We start from the raw sequence: 21020 nt of genomic DNA on the forward strand, positions 1-21020 counted from the left end.
TGTTTATACAAATTTTGTAACTTATAATGTTATTTGGGGCACCTTTCTGTCTTTTAAAATTCTTAATATATTATCAGTGGATGAAAAATATTATACTTATATATAATGTTATATGGAGCACCCTTCTGTCTTTTAAAATTCTCAATCTAATATTTTAATTTCTATTATTGTTCATCTTTAAACAAAGTGACCTCTGTAAAACAGATGCTTTAGAGATGAGAATCTGAGAGCTGACAGACATCCTGAGTTCACACAATTGGATATGGAAATGTCTTTTATAAGCTTGTAAGCTTGTAACATTGTAGAAAAATATCAATGTGTGTATATATATGTGTTGGTTTTTTATTTATGTTATATGATATCATGTTGTATGTCAATATTGAATTGTTGTATGATATTTGATATTAAATTCGAATCGAGCTATTATGTATGTTATGATTATTTGATATTATATTCGAATTGAGCTATTATTTGATATTATTGTTTGATCGATGTGAATGTTTGGTACGTGTGGTACCAATTATTAAATGGTGCAAATTTAAATAATAAAAAATATTCCAAAAACCTGTCAGAAGGGTATCAACGACTATTTTTTTTGGTCACAGATACCCTTTTATGACATCAGCAAAAAAACAACAGCGACAAAAAAAATTGGTCGCAGAAAAAATATCAGCGACCGGTGACGTCATCGGTTGAGTATCTGCGACAATGCTTTCAGCAATCGGACTATTAGCGACCGAAATCAGCTTTCAGCGACCGGCGACGTGACTATCAGCGACCGAAAAACCGGTATCTGATAGTCTTTTCTGCTGTAGTGCATGATACAATAAATTTTTTGTATTTTATTAAATTTTCATAATATTCATTATTATTTTTTTCTTATTTTGAAAAATATTTTATCAAAAACACAAATCGAAATGTTAATGACATTTTTTTATCCGTTTACTCAACCCGTACTGTATTTGAAAATACGGATAAGGGTAAATATTTTTTTTCATTATCATAACGAGTAAGAGTATGAAAATATCATCACCCGACCCGTACCATACCCGTTGACACCCCTACGTCAAATACATCATTAGCAATCCAATTATTATTTTTACAGATTTTTGTGTGTTTCTATGAGTTGTACACAGTACATATATAGCAAAGTATTTTCAATATATAATTATTGCATTTTATTTTCAATATACTAGCCATAATCACATATTCAAAGTCAAATGTATATATGGGCAAAAGTTTGACTTCACCTTACACTTATGTTGATTTTTTTTTTTTTTTGAAAAAATAGGTGATATGTACAGGCTTGTTTAGCCCGGACGGGTCTTACTTTCCCGTCTCTCTTTTTTTTTTTTTCTTTTTTTTTTTCTCGGATAGGTCTTACTTTGCCGTCCGGCTTTGTTTTATTTTTCTCCATTGAATTGGTTAACGATGGGTTATATAGGACCTTAAGCCAGACGGGATAATACGACCAGTTCTATCTATTTCTCGATAGAAACCAAAATTTATCCCCTTTTTCGATATTTTATTATTTTATTTTCTATTAATAAAAAAATCGGCTCGTTTGTCAGGTCATGCCTCGTCCCTCCCTTATCGGTTCGGGTCGGGTTGGGTTCGGATTTTATCAAACTAGGATGCACGGAGAAGGATACGTGGCACGTCCCTCGCGCCGCACCTCTGTCACCTCCACTGCTTCAGACGGTGCCCCTTTCCTTTCCTCACTTCCATACAAAGAAAGGTATCTCATTCTCATTCTCCCCCCTCCATTCATGAGTGCTGACTGGAGAAGACATGGCGAGCCTGCTGCCTCGGTTCCTCCGTAGATCCTCTCGTGTCTCCGCTGATTTCGCCTCTTCAATCCATCTCCATCTCCGTTCCGTTCCTTTTGATCGTCTCTCTTATCCATTTACACATCGGTGCATTTATCTCTTCGCCTCTCTCTTTCTCTGAAATCTTCGGTGTTAGCTTGGTCCATTTGTTATGCGCATTATCTCTTTTTACTTCTTGTTTTTACCCTGGATAAAACATTAGCATGCTTAATTCAGAAAATCACTAATATGCTGCCATTAGAATTCATGTAACTGACCAAAGAGGACTATTCATATTTTGCTGAAAATGTGAAAAAACTCAGTAGACTCTTATGTTCAGTGTTTTAAAATGCGGCCGCATATGCGTATGCGGTCGGCAGCCGTGTTCAGAATGCCCATGCGATTTTTTCATGCGGCCGCATATGCGGTCATGCGGATTAAAAATGCGGCCATGCGGTCCGAATATGCGGCCATGCGGACTGAAATATGCGGCCATACAGTTTTTCCATGCGGTTTTAATAATTTGATTGTATTTTAATTAAAATTTATATTAAAAAAATCAAAAAAGTATTGTTGGTTATGTTATTATGTGAAAATAAATTCAAATATATGAATATGAATATATATATATACACGTGAATTTTTATTTTAAAATCCGCATATGCGGTATGCAGCCTTCCGCATGCATGAACAAAACCGCATTTTAAAACACTGCTTATGTTACATATTTGAATGCGATCTGTTTACTTCTCCTTCCCATTAATGATGGACATATGCACGAGGATAGTAAACATTGTGAGCGAATCAAATTTTTTCTTGGTTCACAGATTTTGTATGTGATATACTCAGATTAAAAAATTTCCGATTTCCCATAATAGAGTTGGCAAATTAGATTTTGGTTTTACTAAATAAAAAGAAGCCGCTAATCAGACCTTTAATGACTAACCAGTATAGCACCATCTGGCAGGTTACCATAATAATCAGACCTTTTTTTGTTGTTGTTGGAGCTAAGGTTAAACCTAAGTTTAGCCATATTTAAGCATTTGAACTTCAAATCGAAGAAAAGGAAGCAATTAATGACATTTGGCTGGTATATTGTATTTCATCTTTTTATGTTAATATTTTATTTAGGAGCCTGATAATTGTACTTCAGGTAAAATTTCTGAGCGTGTCATCCAAGTAGTTCAACAGAAAAAACTTTCAATGTTATCTAATTTTTATTTTTAGCACTAATATCCAAACATTTAAGCTCTATTTATAAGTTATAACATTTTACAATACTACTCATAAGCATTTAAATATCTATCTGCAAGCATTAAAATTATAAATCTTTATAGTTTTAACTCCTAACTACTTTTATTTTCAAGCTAAAAACAGACAGATTCCTTTCACCAACTTTTTTTTATTTTTTCTCTGATCATTCTCATCCATTTTCTCGACGATCTATGATGAATTTTGCCAATCTAAAATTATGAACGTTTTTTTATCCGATTTTCTCTTTCAAATGAGATCCATGAAGAATAACTTTCAAGTTATATTTTTGTCGTAATTTTTTTTACTACTTTAAATTTTTGTGACTTTCAATTTTTTTTTAATTTGGCTTCAAAATAATTTAAACCTCTCTTCACAAGCATATAAACCTCATTAATAGTACTTTAAATCTCTAGAATAAAACATATAAAACTCACGTAGAAAGAATTAAAACCTCAACAATAGCATTTCAAAGCATATAAACCTTAACAATAACCCTGCATTTACAAAGCATATAACCTTCATGTACAAAGAATTAAAACCTCAACAATAATATTTCAAAGTATATAAACCTCATGTACAAAACCTTAAAAATTTTAATGGTTGAAGACTAAGATTTAAAAACATGAAAATTTAAGTGCTCGTGAGTTTTACTTTAAAAAAAATAATTGATTTTAAAATTACTCAAAAGTATTTCTTTATAGGTCTTATTTGAAAGATAAAATCGAACAGAAAATGTTAGTATTTTTAGATTCGTAAAATTCATCACGGATCATCGGAAAAAATTATAATGATCAGAAAAAAAAAAAAAAAAAAAGTGAATGAAATGAATATTTCCGTTTTTGGCTTGAAAACAACAGTTAGGAGTCAAAACTATGCAGATTTAAAATTTTAATGATTTCAGACAGAGGTTTATATGCTTACGAGTAGCATTGTAAAATGTTATAAATATAGTTTTAAATATTTTGATATCAGCGCTGGAAATGAAAGTTTTTTCTATTAAACTACTTGAGGGACGCGCTGGAGTATGATGGCTCGGGGTACCAGAACATCTCTCTTTTACTTATTATTTCTCGTTTTGTGTAGGTGGTACAATATGGCAGTTTTATTTCCGGACCAGCTAACTATTTTGCTGCCATGACCAAAACAACAAACAAAGAGCCTGGAACGCTGTCAATCCGAACCAAAGCATTGTCTAGTAAGATCCTCTCTTCATTCATAACCAAAACAACAAACAAGGAGCCTGAAATAGCGAACATGAATTTCTTCAACCGAATTATCCTTGGAATATTTCCTCAAAAATAAATTATCTCAGTGATTTTGCAATTTCACCCCATGTTCTTTGAATATTTACTATATATCAACTAATGTGGAACTGCCTTCCAGGCTTTTCATTTGAATTGAAATGTAGTATCAAAAATATTAATCAACTATTTACTATATTCATAAGTGCAGTAGAGATTGTGTAATTCCTTTTAAAAACTCACGAATAATTGCATATTAAAAAACAAAATTTTGTATTTAAAAATTAATGTAAAACAAAATTTCAGATTTCACTAAAAAAATATTGTAAAACAAAAACTCATATTTTTTAAAAAATTTAATTCAATTTTCGGCTCAATAAAAAAGTTTCTATAAAAGAAAATTATCATAACTGTCATATTGCAATAAAATTGGTTAAACACGAGTTTCTCTTAATGTATTTAACTGACACACTACATTTTCATCACGTCCGAATGACGCCCCGTTTGTCAGGAATTCACATCCTCTGAGATATCTCATATGTAACGTGACTTTTTGGAGAATCTCAACCGTTAAAGTATATCCTGCACGCATCTTAAAGCTCAAATAATATTGGCCCCCTGCGCTATCCTGAATAGGAAACGGAGACATGGGTCACGCAAAATATGAGATATCTCAGAGGATTCGCACTCGTTTGTCAGGTCATGGCACGTCCCTCCCTTATCGGTTCGGGTCGGGTTGGGTTCGGGTTTTATCAAACTAAGATGCACGGAGAAGGATACGTGGCACCGTCTCTCGCGCCGCTCCTCTGTTGCCTCCACCGCTTCAGACGGTGGTCCTTTCCTCACTTCCATACAAAGAAAGGCATCGCATCTCCCCCCTCCATTCATGAGTACCGACTGGAGAAGACATGGCGACCCTGCTGCCTCGGTTCCTCCGTAGATCCTCTCGCGACTCCGCTGGTTTCGCCTCTTCAATCCATCTCTGTTCCGTTCCTTTTGATCGTCTCTCCTCTCCATTTACACATCGGTGCATTTATCTCTTCGTCTCTCTCTTTCTCTGAAATCTTCGGTGTTAGCTTGGTCCATTTGTTATGCGCATTATCTCTTTTTACTTCTTGTTTTTACCCTGGAAATAAAACATTAGCATGCTTAATTCAGAAAATCACTAATATGCTGCCATTAGAATTCATGTAACTGACAAAAGCGGACTATTCATGTTTTGTTGAAAATGTAAAAAAACTCAGTAGACTCTTATGTTGCATATTTGAATGCGATCTGTTTACTTCTCCTTCCCATTAATGACGAACATATGCACGAGGATAGTAAACATTGTGAGCGAATCAAATTTTTTCTTGGTTCACAGATTTTGTATGTGTGATGTACTCAGATTAAAAAATTTCCAATTTCCCATAATAGAGTTGGCAAATTAGATTTTGGTTTCACTAAATAAAAAGAAGCCGCTAATCAGACCTTTAATGACTAACCAGTATAGCACCATCTGGCAGGTTACCATAATAATTAGACCTTTTTATGTTGTTGTTGGAGATTAGGTTAAACCTAAGTTTAGACACATTTAAGCATTTAAACTCCAAATTGAAGAAAAGGAAGCAATTAATGACATTTGACTGGTATATTGTATTTCAACTTTTTATGTTAATATTTTACTTATTATTTCTCATTTTGTGTAGGTGGTGCAATATGGCAGTTTTATTTCCAGACCAGCTAACTATTTTGGTGCCATGACCAAAACAACAAACAAAGAGCCTGGAACGCTGTCAATCCGAACCCAAGCATTGTCTAGTAAGAGCCTTTCTTCATTCATAACGGTTGATTTTCTGAGTTTTAGACAGAGAGATGAATGAGAAAATTGTATATTTCATACTTAATCTAATTTGTACAGTGGGTTTCTTATATAGTTGGAGAAAAATAAATATAACGGTAATATGCCTATCCTATACAGTAAGCTACAGTACTAACGATAACTTTTTATCACTAGTAGTTCTATTTAATTCTAAACGGGTCTAAAGCTTAACGGGTCAGACTTATCATTCATTATCAACACTCCCCCTCAAGTTAGGCATGTAGATATCGATACACCCTAACTTGCTTAGATTTCCTTCAAATTGTTTCGGATCTAAACCCTTTGTGAATATGTCCGCCAATTGTTCTTCACTTCTCACAAATGGAGTTTCAATTTCTTTTGCTTGATTTTTTTCTCTAATGAAGTGACAATCCACTTCGATATGTTTTGTTCTTTCGTGAAACACCGGATTGGTTGCTATGTGTCGTGCCGCTTGGTTATCACAAAACATTTTTATTGGTTCTTGAATTTTAATTCCAACATCCGCAAGAAGTTGTTTGATCCAAGTTAGCTCGCTTGCGGTGGATGCCATGGCTCGATATTCCGCCTCGGCGCTTGATCTTGCCACGACACTTTGTTTCTTGCTTTTCCATGTGACTAAATTTCCGCCTACATATGTGCAAAAACCGGTTGTCGATTTTCTATCAAAACTTCCGGCCCAATCTGCATCGGAATAGCCACACACATTATTAGAATTATTATTTTTCATAAAAATCACTTTTCCGGGTGTTCCTTTTAAATATTTTAAAATTCTATTTATTGACTCCAAATGGGGTGTTCTTGGAGCATGCATAAATTGACTAATTTGACTTACGGAAAATGATATATCCGGTCGAGTTACGGTTAGGTATATTAATTTTCCCACAAGTCTTTGAAATTGATTTATATCATCTAATGGTTCACCTTCTTCACTATTCAATTTATGCCTACCGTCTATTGGTGTTGATGCCGGTTTACAACCTAATTTTCCGATTTCCTTTAACAAATCTAGGATATATTTTCTTTGAGAAATAAAGAGACCATTTTTGGAATGTGCTATTTCTATTCCTAGAAAATATTTTAAATAACCAAGGTCTTTGATGTCAAATTTTTCCTTCAAGTGAACTTTTATTTTATTGATTTCTTCTTGGTTATTTCCGGTGATTATAATGTCATCAACGTATACCAATATGATGGTGGTACTAATTCCTTCAATTTTTATAAATAATGAATGATCAACATTACTAATCTTAAAATTGCAAAATTTTAAATAAGAGCTTAGTTTGCCATACCATGCCCTTGGAGATTGCTTCAATCCATAGATTGCTTTCTTCAATTTGCAAACTAATTCATTGTTTCTTTCTTTTTCATGACCGAGTGGTAAAGTCATATATACCTCTTCTTCAAGTGTTCCTTGAAGAAAGGCATTTTTGACATCCATTTGGTATAATTTCCAATTTTGGTTAACCGCAATAGAAAATAATATTCTCACCGTATTCATTTTGGCCACGGGTGCAAAGGTTTCATGGTAGTCTATACCATAAGTTTGAGTGTACCATTTCGCAACTAAGCGAGCCTTGTACCGTTCTACAGTACCATCCGAATTATACTTAATTTTATATACTCATTTACAACCTACGGGTTTTTTATCTTTTGGTAATTGCACAATAATCCAAGTTTCATTTTTTTCAAGAGCCTTTAATTCTTCTCTCATGGCTTTGGTCCATGTAGAATTTTTTATGGCTTCTTCATAATTTTTTGGTTCTTGTTCATTTGCAATTGAGGTCAAAAATGTTTTATAATTGGGAGAGATAATACCATATGTAATAAAATTTTGAATAGGGTATTGTACCTTGTAGGTTATAAAATCCCTTAGTCTTGTTGAAGGTTGTCTTCCTCGAACCGACCTTCTCAATGATGTTTCTTCCATGTTTTGATCTCCATCATTTGAGAATATTTCTTCTATTTCCTCTTCATTTTCACTTCCATTTTCATTTTCATTTTCATTTTCATTTTCATTTTCATTTTCGGTTGCAATATCAATTTCGATTGGTCTTACCTCTTCTATTGTGAATTGAGGTAATGCAATTTCTTTAAAGGGTTCTTCAATATTTTCCTCATGATTTTGTTTATAATAGGGCTCATTTTCAAAAAAAGTTACATCCCTAGAGATATACAATTTTTTATTTATTGGGTCATAACATTTGTATCCCTTTTTTTGTGATGAATAACCCACAAAAATAGCCTTAATTGAGGTACAATCCAACTTGTCTTGTTTATTTTTGTGTACATAGCATGTGCAACCAAAAATTCGTAAATGCTCAATGTTGAGTTTTCTTTTGTAAAGAATTTCTAATGGACTCTTATAATCTAAATTAGCACTTGGTAATCTATTTATCAAATATGTCGCGGTAAGAACGGCATCCGACCAATAAGATTTTGGTACATTGTTTTGAAATAAAAGTACCCGAGTCATTTCAAACAAATGTCTATTTTTCCTTTCGGAAACACCATTTTGTTCGGGTGTATAGACACATGTTGTTTGATGCAAAATTCCTTTTTCTTTGAAAAAATTTGAGAAATTTTGGTTTATAAATTCCGTTCCATTATCGGATCTAAAAGTTTTAATTTTTGCTTCATATTGATTTCCTATGAAGTTATAAAAATCTAAAAAATGTGAAAACACTTCACTTTTATTTTTTAATAAATATAACCAAGTTGTTTTAGAGAAGTCATCTATAAATATAACAAAATATTTGTATCCATTAAAAGAGTTAATTGGAGCGGGACCCCATACATCCGAATGTACTAAATCAAAGGGTTTTTCACTTTTACTACTTGATAAATTAAAAGGTAATTTAGTATGCTTTCCTAGTTTACATATTTCACAATCATTATTATTTAAACTAGAAAAATTAAAAAGACTTTTTAAGATTTTATCGGAAGGATGTCCAATTCTTTTATGCCAAATAATGCTCATTTCTTCCTTTTTAGCATTAAAATTAAATTTTTCTTCATTCAAAAAATAGAGTCCATTTTCGAAATATCCCTCACCAATCATATTTTTGGTTAACCATTGTTGAAAAATTACCTTTTTTGATGAAAAATAATCTCACAATTTAATTCTTTTGCGATTTTACCAATGGATAATAAATTGGATGTACAATTCTTTATAAACAAGACATTTGGAATTATTTTTGAAAAAATAGTTATTGAACCCTCTCCAAGAATTTCCATTTTGTCACCATTTGCAACTGTAACAAATTGTTTGGTTTCGTATTTTTCAAAATTATCTAACAAATTTTTATTTCTAGTCATATGGTTCGTAGCACCAGAATCTAGAATCCATTTCTTATTTTGAAAATTATGAGTAAAATAGGCTGCCATACCAGAGGTCTTTTGATTTTCTTGTTTTTGATGCAGCATCATTGTGAGTTGTTGTAGCATTTGCCACATTAGATCCTTGAACTCTAACCTCACCAAATCAGAACTTTCTGTTCTCTTTTCTACGCTTTCTGACCCTTTCATCTCCTCCAAATAACCCTTTTGTTTTTCATTGCCATAGCCGCCATGCTCCCCCTGCGTCCGATCTCCACCTCGCCTTGGTCCCTTCGGTCGGAGGTGTGGGTGGAGAAACCAACAGCCATCCTTTATATGACCCTCCTTCTTACAATGTTTGCATCGGATGGTTATTTGATCTCTCCGCACTTCCACCCTAGGGTTAGGATTAAGGTTCGGTTGAGTCATGGAGAAGGCTTTGGCCTCTGGGTTTCTTGACGGGTGTGATCCCATTTTCTTGGGATTTCCGGTTCTGATTTTACTGGTAAGTGCAGGAAAATAGTGCTGGGATTTTTCGCTGATTTCTGTGTGGCTGCTAAAGTGCTTTGCACTTGTTTTGTTGAATCAGCCTTTGGTGGCACTACTGGTATGTCTTTCTTGGTTTTGCTGATTTTACCCCTTCCCCTTTTGTTGTTGTACCAATTTACTGGTACGAGGGGATTTGTCAGTTTGGGTGACTGGTACAGTTCTTTGTTAGCTGTACTGCTCTTTGGTGGTATGATTTTTCCTTGAATCAGTTTACCCAAGTTGGTTTTGCAGATTTTTGTATTCGTGATTTTTCCGGTTTTCAGTTGCTAGTGTTGTTGCAGATTTGCTGAACAGATGTTCAGTTTTTTTTCTTTTTCTTCAAATCACAGTCCTTGTCTGTGATTTTAATTGTTTGATTTTCTGTCTTGAGTCAGGATTTTAATCCCGCTCTGATACCATGTTGATTTTCTGAGTTTTAGACAGAGAGATGAATGAGAAAATTGTATATTTCATACTTAATCTAATTTGTACAGTGAGTTTCTTATATAGTTGGAGAAAAATAAATATAACGGTAATATGCCTATCCTATACAGTAAGCTACAGTACTAACGATAACTTTTTATCACTAGTAGTTCTATTTAATTCTAAACGGGTCTAAAGCTTAACGGGTCAGACTTATCATTCATTCTCAACAATAACCCCTGAAATAGCGAACATTAATTTTTTCAACCGAATTCTCCTTGCTTGGAAAATATTATTCCCCAAAACTATCCTTGTCCGGGGGGATTCGAATGCAAAAATTGCGAGGCAGAGGCTAAAAATGGTATTGTTCTCTGACCAGTGTTCTGTCTCTGATCTAGCAAAAAAGAAGATTCTAGAAAATGTTGTCAAAACCCTATCTGAGTTTGTGGATATCGAGTCTAAGGATAAGGTGGAATTGAATGTGAGTACTGACTCCGACATTGGTACGCTTTATTCAGTCACAATACCGGTACGGAGGGTTAAGCCAGCATACCAAGAGTCAGATGAGAACTACAAAGGTCAGATTGTTGGTATTGAATATAAAGATGCTGGGGAGAAGACTGGGGCAGTTGATGTGACTTTCGATTTCTATGTACCAAATGACAAGTAATTTTTATTTCTTTGTTTTTAATGTGCCTGTCTTCTGTGGTTTTATGTGTACATAGTTGATGTTTGTAGCTTAGGCCCTGTTCGGCTGCACAGTGGGAATGGGAATAGAAAAAATTTGAATTGTTCACGTGGGAAAAAAAAAATTCAGTCGGAGTGAATTTTTTTTTCCCACATGAACAGTATTTTCGGGATTACATCCGAACAGGTCCTTAGAGAACTTAATAGGTTAGCTGCAGAAGTAATGATCTAGGGAAGTTCTTTAATTTTTCATTCAGTTCAAATAATATTTTCATAGGATTTTTATTTTAGGAGTTTATCTAGCTCCTTTCTTTTTAAACTTTCTATGAAGTCATAATGAGATCTTCATGTTTCTCTTGTGTTCGAGACATCTATTAAATTTATGATACATCAAGAAGTCTAAGCTTTCAAGGTTCTTAGACAAGTCATTTTATCTAATTTCTCATCTATTCAAATTGTTTATTTTGTTTTTAAGTTGATCGGATGTCTCATATGTCATTGTTTTCTCTTTTTAGTTTTTTTTTTTTGACAAAAGTGGTATCCCCCACCAGTTTCTTATAGAAACATAGAATTTCAATTCTTACAAAAATCCATGAGGTATACCTCATTATGCAAAACATAGACAAACAGACTTCATACCAGTTTAGGAGATATTACAAAACAACTACTAAGCAAATAGGTGAGAACTAAAAAGAGAAATTCTGCTTTATATCACATAATTGCTCTACTTAAGATATCACATAATTGTTAAAAAATTTAACTATTTTTGTATATTTTTTTTCTGCATAAATTGTTGTGCAGTACGATTGAACACAGTCTGCTTTGTAAGCTCATCTCCTTCTAAAAATTTAACATTTTTTAATAATTTTTTTTTTTTGGGAATGTAGTTCGGAAGATATTTATATATCAAGTTGAAAGAAGTTTAATCTGGATCTGATACTCTGTAATTGCCGAAATTTTTATTAATACCATATTAAAAAAAAACCATTTTTTCTCGAGAATTCAAAAAAATACCAAGGCCGCAGGGCATCATTAGAGTATTGGTCGGATATGTGCTTTGATGATTTTAAAAATCTCTATGTTCAGATTATAATTAAGCATTGGTATGGAAATGCCTGAATTTTTTATTATATTTTTTTCTTATTTTTGGGCTCCAAAGAAGAACCTTCATTTTATCATGAATATCCTGACATCATTTTGCAATTATTCTCTGCTAAATTTTCTTCAGAATTTTACTGAAATGTTTTGATAATGAGTAGCAGATTCTAATTTGCTTTTATTGGCTATAAAACAGAGATCTTTTACCGTCACTCTTACTTTCATTATCAGGCCCGAAATTGTTTTCTAGCCCATAAAAGCAAAGCAGTAAAATTAATAAATTATGGCCCTGAAATCGACCCGTTATTTTTGGGCCCGTGAAAGATCAAGGACACGAGGTTAAACTTTAAAGCTAAATTAAAACTCAGTAAAAAGAAGAGACTCATCGTAGGTTTATAATTCTACGTTTTAACCTCATTAACAAATATTCTTTTCATGACATAGAATCTTTTTATGGAATCCACATAAATTTATGGGTTGCATTGCGTAATTCTGATCATAGAATCAATGTCAAAATCAATTTGGGGTATTTCGGTTCACTCATGGACCCGCTTGCAAATAGGGAAGAAAAATTGACCAATTTTTTCGGAAATAAAAATTTCGTGCTTTGTATATTTTTTTTTTTTGTCTGTTATGTATGCTTAATTATTTAATTAGTGCACTCCAAACATGGATTTGTTGGCCGCGTTTGCAACCTATTTACGAAGCTAGCTCAAGTTGCAATCTTGAATTATGTTCTTTATTTCAAATAAAAAATATATAAATGTCAGTCACTAAATTAAAAAGTAAATACAAAGCACACATACAAGAAATTTAAGAGAGAACGATTAAATATATCAAACTGGAGTGAAATTAATAACGCTTGATTATTAGAACATTTGAAGGAACAACATCTTTGAGTAAGTTCAAGATCTCATCTTCCTGATCACCCCCACTTCTCGACTTTATCCATGTCAATGTTTGAAGGTTGGTTAGGTGTCGTAGCCCCTCAAGACCACGCAATTGACTACACCCCCAAATTGTGAGTTCTCTAAGAATGGGCATAGCACCCTCCTCTATCTTCCAATCCTCTGCCAAGAAAGATTCATCAAGATACAAGACTTCTAGATGCCTGAAGCCTTGAGCCGAACAACTAATTTTTCGATTAGTGGTGGATGTTTGGATTAGTACGAGCTCCTTGAGGCATGGTAGCTTCTCCAGTACTAACATTACATCTTGATGGAACTGGTAATTATAAATGTGAAGATAAGTGAGGTGAGGAGGGAACATGCTAACATCGACCATTTCATTATGAGAGATTCTAGATTGATATAATCTGAGAAATTGTAGAGTCTGATAAAATGGGAAGTTCCTCATGTCAAATGTGTCTAACGGACTACGAGAACTGGAAATCGAGAGAGAGATCAGGTGTTCTACTGTGCCTAGGAAAGCGACAGCTGTCCCCCATGAAGATGATTCATTGTATAAATTTAACTCACGTAAATTGGGTAGATGAGGTAACTCTGTTTCCCATGATTCATTAATAATCACCACTGGAAGCATTTGCAAATTTGTTAGTTTTGTTGACGGTGGCACTTTAGAAAATGATCTTGGATTGACATGCCTCAATGTGTTGATGCGCCATACACAATCAGGAAGCTTTACGTGAATCGGTAAAATAAGAGTTTGTAGAAACTTCATAGCACTTGTTGCTTTCTCTAAGCATTCCTCACGCTTGTCATCCCTTGACTGCCCAGTAAGATTTAGGTATCTTAACTGACTCAATCCCTCAAACATTTCCAATTTTATTTTGGTATCCAACGAGTCAGTTCTTACCACTTTTAGTAGCCTCTGCTTTGAACAATTTGGCATGTACTTGTCACCGAAGTACAACAAAGTGCGCAGGTTTTGGCTCATCGCGAGTTCGTCACAATCTGAATGATGAACTGCCACACGACGCGCCCCACCCATGCTCAGCTGATCCTTTGGATGTGAATACACCATGAGAAAATTGTCTTCCTTGGCTTTTCGGACAGCGAGATCCCGTAGGAGATCGTGTATGCGGCAACACTGAATAGACCCATCAGGAGATCTAGATTTAACCTGAATCATGCTCCTGTTATACAATAACAAAATTATATTTCAGTAAACAACCACATCCGATTAGGATTTCACACAAATATCAAAACTAAATTATTAAAGGTCACATTTTCTAAAGAAAGCAGTTAAAGAAAGTACTAATTGCGTATTATAATATTAGCATTCATAAATTTTCTATGCAATAAATATTTGATGAGGGAAAAATAGTATGCTTCAAAACAATTCAATTGCATGTTATATACATAACTAATACGGCTGATGGATTTTTGCTTTTTTTCGGTATTTTTTTTCTCTTTGATTCTCCTGTAGTACTGATATTGGACTTTTATTGAATCCAAATGGGTTAATATATTCCTAAGGGCATTCATGAAATAAATAAATAAATTGGAACCACCACTTGCACAATGAAATTAGCATGCTAATTTTCTAAAATGTGTAAAGCATTACATAAAGAAGTAATACCTCTGCACAAGATCCTCCAAAAAACTTTCTCCAGTTTTTTCTAATGTTCTGTTATTTTCCTGTGGTATGAAGCCCTCCGCAACCCATATTCGAATTAAATCTTTGGCATATACTTCATAGTCTTCGGGAAATGCAGCAAAGTACATGAAGCACGATTTAAGAGCAAATGGTAGGTCCTCATAACTAGTGCCAATAATCTCATTACATTTCTTTCCATCATTATCCCAACTCATTGTTTTTAACACCTTACTCCAAGCATTATAGTTGCATGGTTTTTTGGATAATAAACTTCCTACAACCACCAATGCAAGAGGCAACCCATCACATTTTTTGACAAATTTATTCATGATTTCAGAAAGATCATGAAAGGCACCATTATTTGAATCCTGATTAGGAAGAGCCTTTTTTAATAAAAGCTTTAAGCTTAAATCATCTGTTAGGTATTCAAGTTTGTATGGTTCACATGCGGGATCTGCATTCTTAACAACATCAAAAGACCTAGAGGTTATAAGTACTCGACTTCCATTATTTTCATCTGGAAGCACTGATTCAATTTGAATCCATAGATCATCTGTCCAAACATCATCAAAGACTACGAGATAGTTTTTGCCTCTAAGAGACTCATGAAGCTTGGTAAGTAAAACTACTTCATCTTTTGATAGCTTGCTGGGATCGATTTGAGGATCGAGTTGTTGCAGTATTTTTCCCAAAATATCAATTAGTTTGAACTTTTGAGAAATAACAACCCATATACGACGTCCAAAGCGATTCTTGACATCATTACTATAAAATAAAACATGTATTAGATTATAGTATAACCATAATTTATAGATGATAGACTGAAAAAAGAAATACATGTAAATTGATGGACAAATTAATGTATAAATATAAATTGGAATTTTTATTATCGATCTAAGGACTATGGTTTGGCCATTAATAGCTAGGCCGGAGACGTCTAAAATGTACCATATTCAACAATATGTCACAACCATTTCATTTTGACAATACCTCTGCAGAAGATCCTCCAAAAAACATGAGGTAGTTGTAACAACATGGATATATTAAAGGGTTAGATGAGATTAAAAATGAAAAAAACACATGGTCCATACCTATTGTATACTTTCTGTGCGAGAGTCGTTTTTCCAAGTCCACCAGCACCCCAAATTGAAACCACAGAACGTCTTTTAGTGGTCTCATCAAGCAACTCTTTGACAATATGGTCTCGATCCTTATCGAATCCAATAATTTCAGGATCAATGTCTGGCAACACGAATGGCCTAATGGGCAGTTGGATCTCTCCACTGTCCTCGCCCAGATTATTGATTCCATAGCTACAGAAATAGAATTTAAAAAAAATTGAGAGGGCTAAAATGTAAATTGCAAAATATTTTGAGCATTGAAACTTGAATCCAAGTCACTACTACAAAGTAGAATTATAACTACTACGCTACAAATTAACACACATTTAGCATTATGAAAAAAGTTGGACTTTCTAAAAACTGTAAAAGCAAAATAATTATATTTAAATATACATAATTAGAAAAATTTAAATCATAGAGATGACTAAGTACCATTAAGTTTAAATCCAACTTTACATACCTAAGTCTACTCATCTGAATCTCTTTCATCTTGGCCTGAATTAGACTTATGTCATCAACAAGTTTGCGTACAGCAGTGTATTTTTTGGTTTTCCTTATCATCCTTTTCATATTATGCATCATGCCTGTGGATTTTTGTGGTTCTTGTTGTGGGATTTCCATGAGAAAGATGTCAATAACATCTTCTATGGAGTAGGCAAGATCTCTCACCTCCTTTATCCAATACTTCTGCTTTTCATTTGTTATTTGTTTTTTGTCGGCATCTTTTAGAAAAGCTTGAATCCGGCCGAGTTCACGGCTCATTGTCTCCACTTGCTTATCGACACCGTGCAAGCTGAGAACCTCTTGGACCGCGACATCAGCAAGCTTGCCGAGCACAAAATTTACAATCCACTCAGCCATCTCCCTTAATTTCTGTATTCTACGAGCAGTGGCAACTGGTGAGAAACCAAAAATGTTGGTTTATGATGAGAAATGCGTGATTTTAGGATTGGTGGAATATAAGGCCTCAAATGCGTGATTTATAGGAGCTAGAATGGTCTCCTTCGCAGAAGTTGCAAAAAATGATTTTAAATTATAACAAATAAATTAATGGCCTTATGTGGGATAATTACGAGGCAAAGATTATTTTTTCCGACAAAAGTTTTTGGGGCTTTGACGAATCGTACAAAAGGTGTTAATGACAATAGTTTCCACTTTGAAGCGTGTTTGCACGGGAATTTTATTTTAGTGGAGTCCTGTCATCATGAATTTTCTAAGAAGTTTCCTGAAAGCAACTCTGCTTCTTTATGAGCTACCACGCTGTAAGTGACATTTTTTTTTTTATTTATTAAGGAAATCTATTGACTAGTTGACCGATGAGTGGAAGACTGAATGGTGTATTGGTTAGTGCTTGGTAAATGTTCCTGGGGGCTCAATCCAAAACGGTCCGCCCGTGTTTGTGCTCGGATCGGACCGTGTCCGTGCTACGGATATGCACGGGTACGCGGGTATTAAACGGGTCCGATCCGGTTTTTTGAAAAAAAAACTTGTGAGAACCCGGACCCCCATACCCTTGAACCCATACCCGTGAGTCCATGCCTGTGAACCCGTGCGCCCGTGCCTCTGACCCTGCCCGTGAGCCCGTGGCAGTTTTTTTTTTTTTTTTACTTTTGGTTTAAAATTCAAATTTTAAACTCAAATTCCCCCCATTTATTGAATGTTAAACAAATGTTAAGTAATTAGATTTGTTGTATTTATTGAATGTTAGATTTATTAAATTTGTTAAGTAATTAGATTTGTAAGATTTATTTTATGTTAGATTTGTTATATTTATTTAGTTTATGTTAGATTTGTTAGATGTGAAGTAATTAGATTTGTTTTGAATATGTTAGATTTTATTTTTGAAATTCGGATTTATTTTTAATAGGTCGATAAAAGATGTTAGATATTTTTTTTTATATGTGAAGTAATTAGATTTGTTTTGAATAGGTTAGATTTTATTTTTGAAATTCGGATTTATTTTTAGTAGGTTAAATAAAGATGTTAGATTTTTTTTTTTTAATATGTGAAGTAATTAGATTTGTTTTAAATAGGTTAGATTTTTTTTTTTGAATATGTAAAGTAATTTGATTTGTTTTAAATAGGTTAGATTTTATTTTTGAAATTCGGATTTATTTTTAATAGGTTAAAAAAATAGGTTAGTTTTTTTTTTAATTTATGAAGTAATTAGATTTGTTTTGAATATGTTAGATTTTATTTTTGAAATTCGGATTTATTTTTAATAGGTTAATAAAAGATGTTAGATTTTTCTTTTTGAATATGTGAAGTAATTAGATTTGTTTTGAATATGTTGGATTTTATTTTTGAAATTCTGATTTATTTTTAGTAGGTTAAATAAAGATGTTAGAATTTTTTTTTTTGAATATGTGAAGTAATTAGATTTATTTTGAATAGGTTAGATTTTATTTTTGAAATTCAAATTTATTTTTAATAGATTAAAAAAATAGATTAGTTTTTTTTTTGAATATGTGAAGTAATTATATTTGTTTTGAATAGGTTAGATTTATTTTTCAAAATGTTGGATTTATTTTTTACTAGGTTAATAAAAGATGTTAGATTTATTTTTTTGAATATGTGTAGTAATTATATTTGTTTTGAATAGGTTAGATTTATTTTTCAAAATGTTGGATTTATTTTTTAATAGGTTAATAAAAGATGTTTGATTTATTTTTTTTGAATATGTGAAGTGATTAGATTTGTTTTGAATAGGTTAGATTTATTTTTCAAAATGTTGGATTTATTTTTTAATAGGTTAATAAAAGATGTTAGATTTATTTTTTTGAATATGTAAAGTAATTTGATTTGTTTTGAATAGGTTAGATTTATTTTTCAAAATGTTTGATTTTTTTAATAGGTTAATAAAAGATGTTAGATTTATTTTTTAAATACGTGAAGTAATTATATTTGTTTTGAATAGGTTAGATTCAATTTTCAAAATGTTGAATTTTTTTAATAGGTTAATAAAAGATGTTAGATTTTTTTTTTTTTCAATATGTGAAGTAATTTGATTTGTTTTGAATAGGTTAGATTTATTTTTTAAAATGTTGGATTTATTTTTTAATAGGTTAATAAAAGATGTTAGATCTATTTTTTTGAATATGTTAAGTAATTTGATTTGTTTTGAATATGTTAGATTTATTTTTCAAAATGTTGGATTTATTTTTAATAGGTTAATAAAAGATGTTAGATTTATTTATTTTAATATGTGAAGTAATTTGATTTGTTTTGAATATATTTTGAATATGTGAAGTAATTATATTTTTGAAATAGGTTAGATTTATTTCTGTTTTTTAAATACTGTTTTTTAATTTATGTTTTTTAAATTTTGTTTTTCTTATTTCTGTTTTTTGTTTCTGTTTTTCTTATTTCTGTTTTTTATTTCTGTTTTTTTTATTTCTTATTTCTGTTTTTTAAATTCATTATTTTTAAAGTAATTGATTTAAGAAATTTTTGATTTATATTTTATTATAACAAAAATTATTGAGTTCAAATATACAACCATAATCATGTCAAATGAATTTTAATTGGTATGAATTTGGATTTATAATTTATTGGTTTTCAAAGAAAAAAAATAGAAAAAAAAACCGCATCCGGACCCAGACCGGACCAGATCGCCTGGCCCCCCGTACTCTGACAGTCCTGCCCCCGAACCCGTGACGAGCACGGGTATTAAACGAGCAGGGCAGAATTTTTGAAAAAAAAACCCGTAATACCCGGCCCGTTGTACCCGTGTGCCCATAACGCCCGTAACCATGGCTATTCGTATCCGTGCCCGGGTTTTGGCCGGACCGCCCGGCCCAGCCCGACCCGTTTACCAAACACTAGTATTGGTGTCCATGAAAGGACTCGAGAGAGATGATAACAAACTAATTAACAAAATCTCAAAAAAAAAACTGGATGGCGTCCATGGAAGGACTCGAGGAAGACTGGATGGTGTAATGGTGTCCATGGAAAGACTGGATGGTGTATTGGTGTGAAAATTCAAAATCTCAAAAAATTGTTATGAAACATAACCTCCATATTATTGAAGATAATTAACAAACTAATTAACAAAATAAAATGCAGAACGTTATCAACAATAACGTCCACGAGGGAGAACTATTTCTTCACATTCTACTTAATGTCAGTTGCTATATATATCATATATAACAAATAAACTTATATGATATATGAGGAGGGTTCAAATGCATCTAAATTTTTGTGCACTCAAATATACTTTATTTTTCAAATCAATTTTCTCTATTTTCAAAGTCCGAATAGTCAATCTGAATCGTTAGATGCGATATATATATTAAGATGTGCTTGGAGACCAAATTTTACATTTTTTGAAATTTTTTACTATTTATTAAGCCACTTTGAAAATCGCTGATTTTACATTTTCTGGACCATTGGATCAGCGATTTTCAAAATGGTTTAATAAATAGTAAAAAATTTCCAAAAAATGTAAAATTTGGTCTCCAAGAACATCTTAATATATAGATCGCATTTAACAGTTCGGATTGATTATTCGGACTTTAAAAACGGAGAAAAAGGATTTGAAAGATATGGTACATTTGGGTGCACAAAAATTTGGGTGCATTTGAACCCTCCTACTCATGATATATATATCATAATTTATTTAACTCATTAAACTTATCAAATAAACTTAATTTAACATAGTTCCATTATTATAACATGACACTACGTTTATTTTTTTGAACGCATAAGCACTTTACATGTGTAAGTAACACATTTATTTAATGAAAAAATAAATTCAAAAAATAAATTTTTTAAATACTAATAACATATTATTTGAAAAAAATGGAACATTCTGACATAAAATTACTAAATTTAATTTATGATAACAACTCAGTTTTATAAATGAATATGTCGTACTAATTGAAAAAAAATACATCATAAATTAGTAAGAAAAATATATGGTATATGAATAACAGAAGAATTAATCAAATTCAAATTAAGTAAGAAGAAAAAACATATATATAAAATATTAAATTTATATCCAAGCACAAATAAAACTTATTATTACACACTATCACAGAAAAAAAAAATCAATGTGAAAAATAAATATTCATTGGAATAAATGGGAATAATCGGAAATAAACGGATGATTAAACAGTAAAACGGTGAATTAATCGTTTTCATC

General features: G+C 32.3%; 3 protein-coding genes across 3 annotated transcripts in view; 2 read left to right on the plus strand and 1 right to left on the minus strand.

Annotated features, from left to right (window-relative positions):
* Positions 1-11463, plus strand: part of LOC144558404 (cell division topological specificity factor homolog, chloroplastic-like) — a 36338-nt gene extending 24875 nt beyond the window's left edge. Inside the window, exon 3 of the transcript XR_013512892.1 lies at positions 11287-11463. The gene's annotated coding sequence lies outside the window, so the exon portion shown is untranslated. The remainder of the gene's footprint in view (positions 1-11286) is intronic.
* Positions 10771-11082, plus strand: LOC144558554 (cell division topological specificity factor homolog, chloroplastic-like). The gene has a single exon (XM_078307398.1). The coding sequence runs from the start codon at positions 10771-10773 to the stop codon at positions 11080-11082; it is 312 nt and encodes a 103-aa protein (XP_078163524.1).
* Positions 11464-12905: 1442 nt separating the features above from the next.
* Positions 12906-16858, minus strand: LOC144557933 (putative disease resistance RPP13-like protein 3). The gene is made up of 4 exons (XM_078306602.1): positions 16338-16858; positions 15848-16069; positions 14739-15521; positions 12906-14292 (listed from the first exon to the last, which is right to left on the minus strand). The coding sequence occupies exons 1-4, from the start codon at positions 16736-16738 to the stop codon at positions 13050-13052; spliced, it is 2649 nt and encodes an 882-aa protein (XP_078162728.1). The 5' UTR covers positions 16739-16858; the 3' UTR covers positions 12906-13049.
* Between the last annotated feature and the right edge of the window lie 4162 nt (positions 16859-21020).

Source organism: Carex rostrata, chromosome 8 (assembly GCF_964058835.1).
Source record: "Carex rostrata chromosome 8, lpCarRost1.2, whole genome shotgun sequence".
Classification (NCBI taxonomy): Eukaryota; Viridiplantae; Streptophyta; class Magnoliopsida; order Poales; family Cyperaceae; genus Carex; species Carex rostrata.

Bases quoted from the DNA above. Each gene is read 5' to 3' on its own strand.
- LOC144557933 (XM_078306602.1), bottom strand. From the start codon at position 16,738: ATGGCTGAGTGGATTGTAAATTTTGTGCTCGGCAAGCTTGCTGATGTC. The intron at 16,070-16,337 runs GTATGTAAAGTT...CTATTTCTGTAG, and splicing joins ATTCAGATGAGTAGACTTAG to CTATGGAATCAATAATCTGG. The intron at 15,522-15,847 runs GTATGGACCATG...TTTATTTTATAG, and splicing joins GCACAGAAAGTATACAATAG to TAATGATGTCAAGAATCGCT.
- LOC144558554 (XM_078307398.1), top strand. From the start codon at position 10,771: ATGGTATTGTTCTCTGACCAGTGTTCTGTCTCTGATCTAGCAAAAAAG.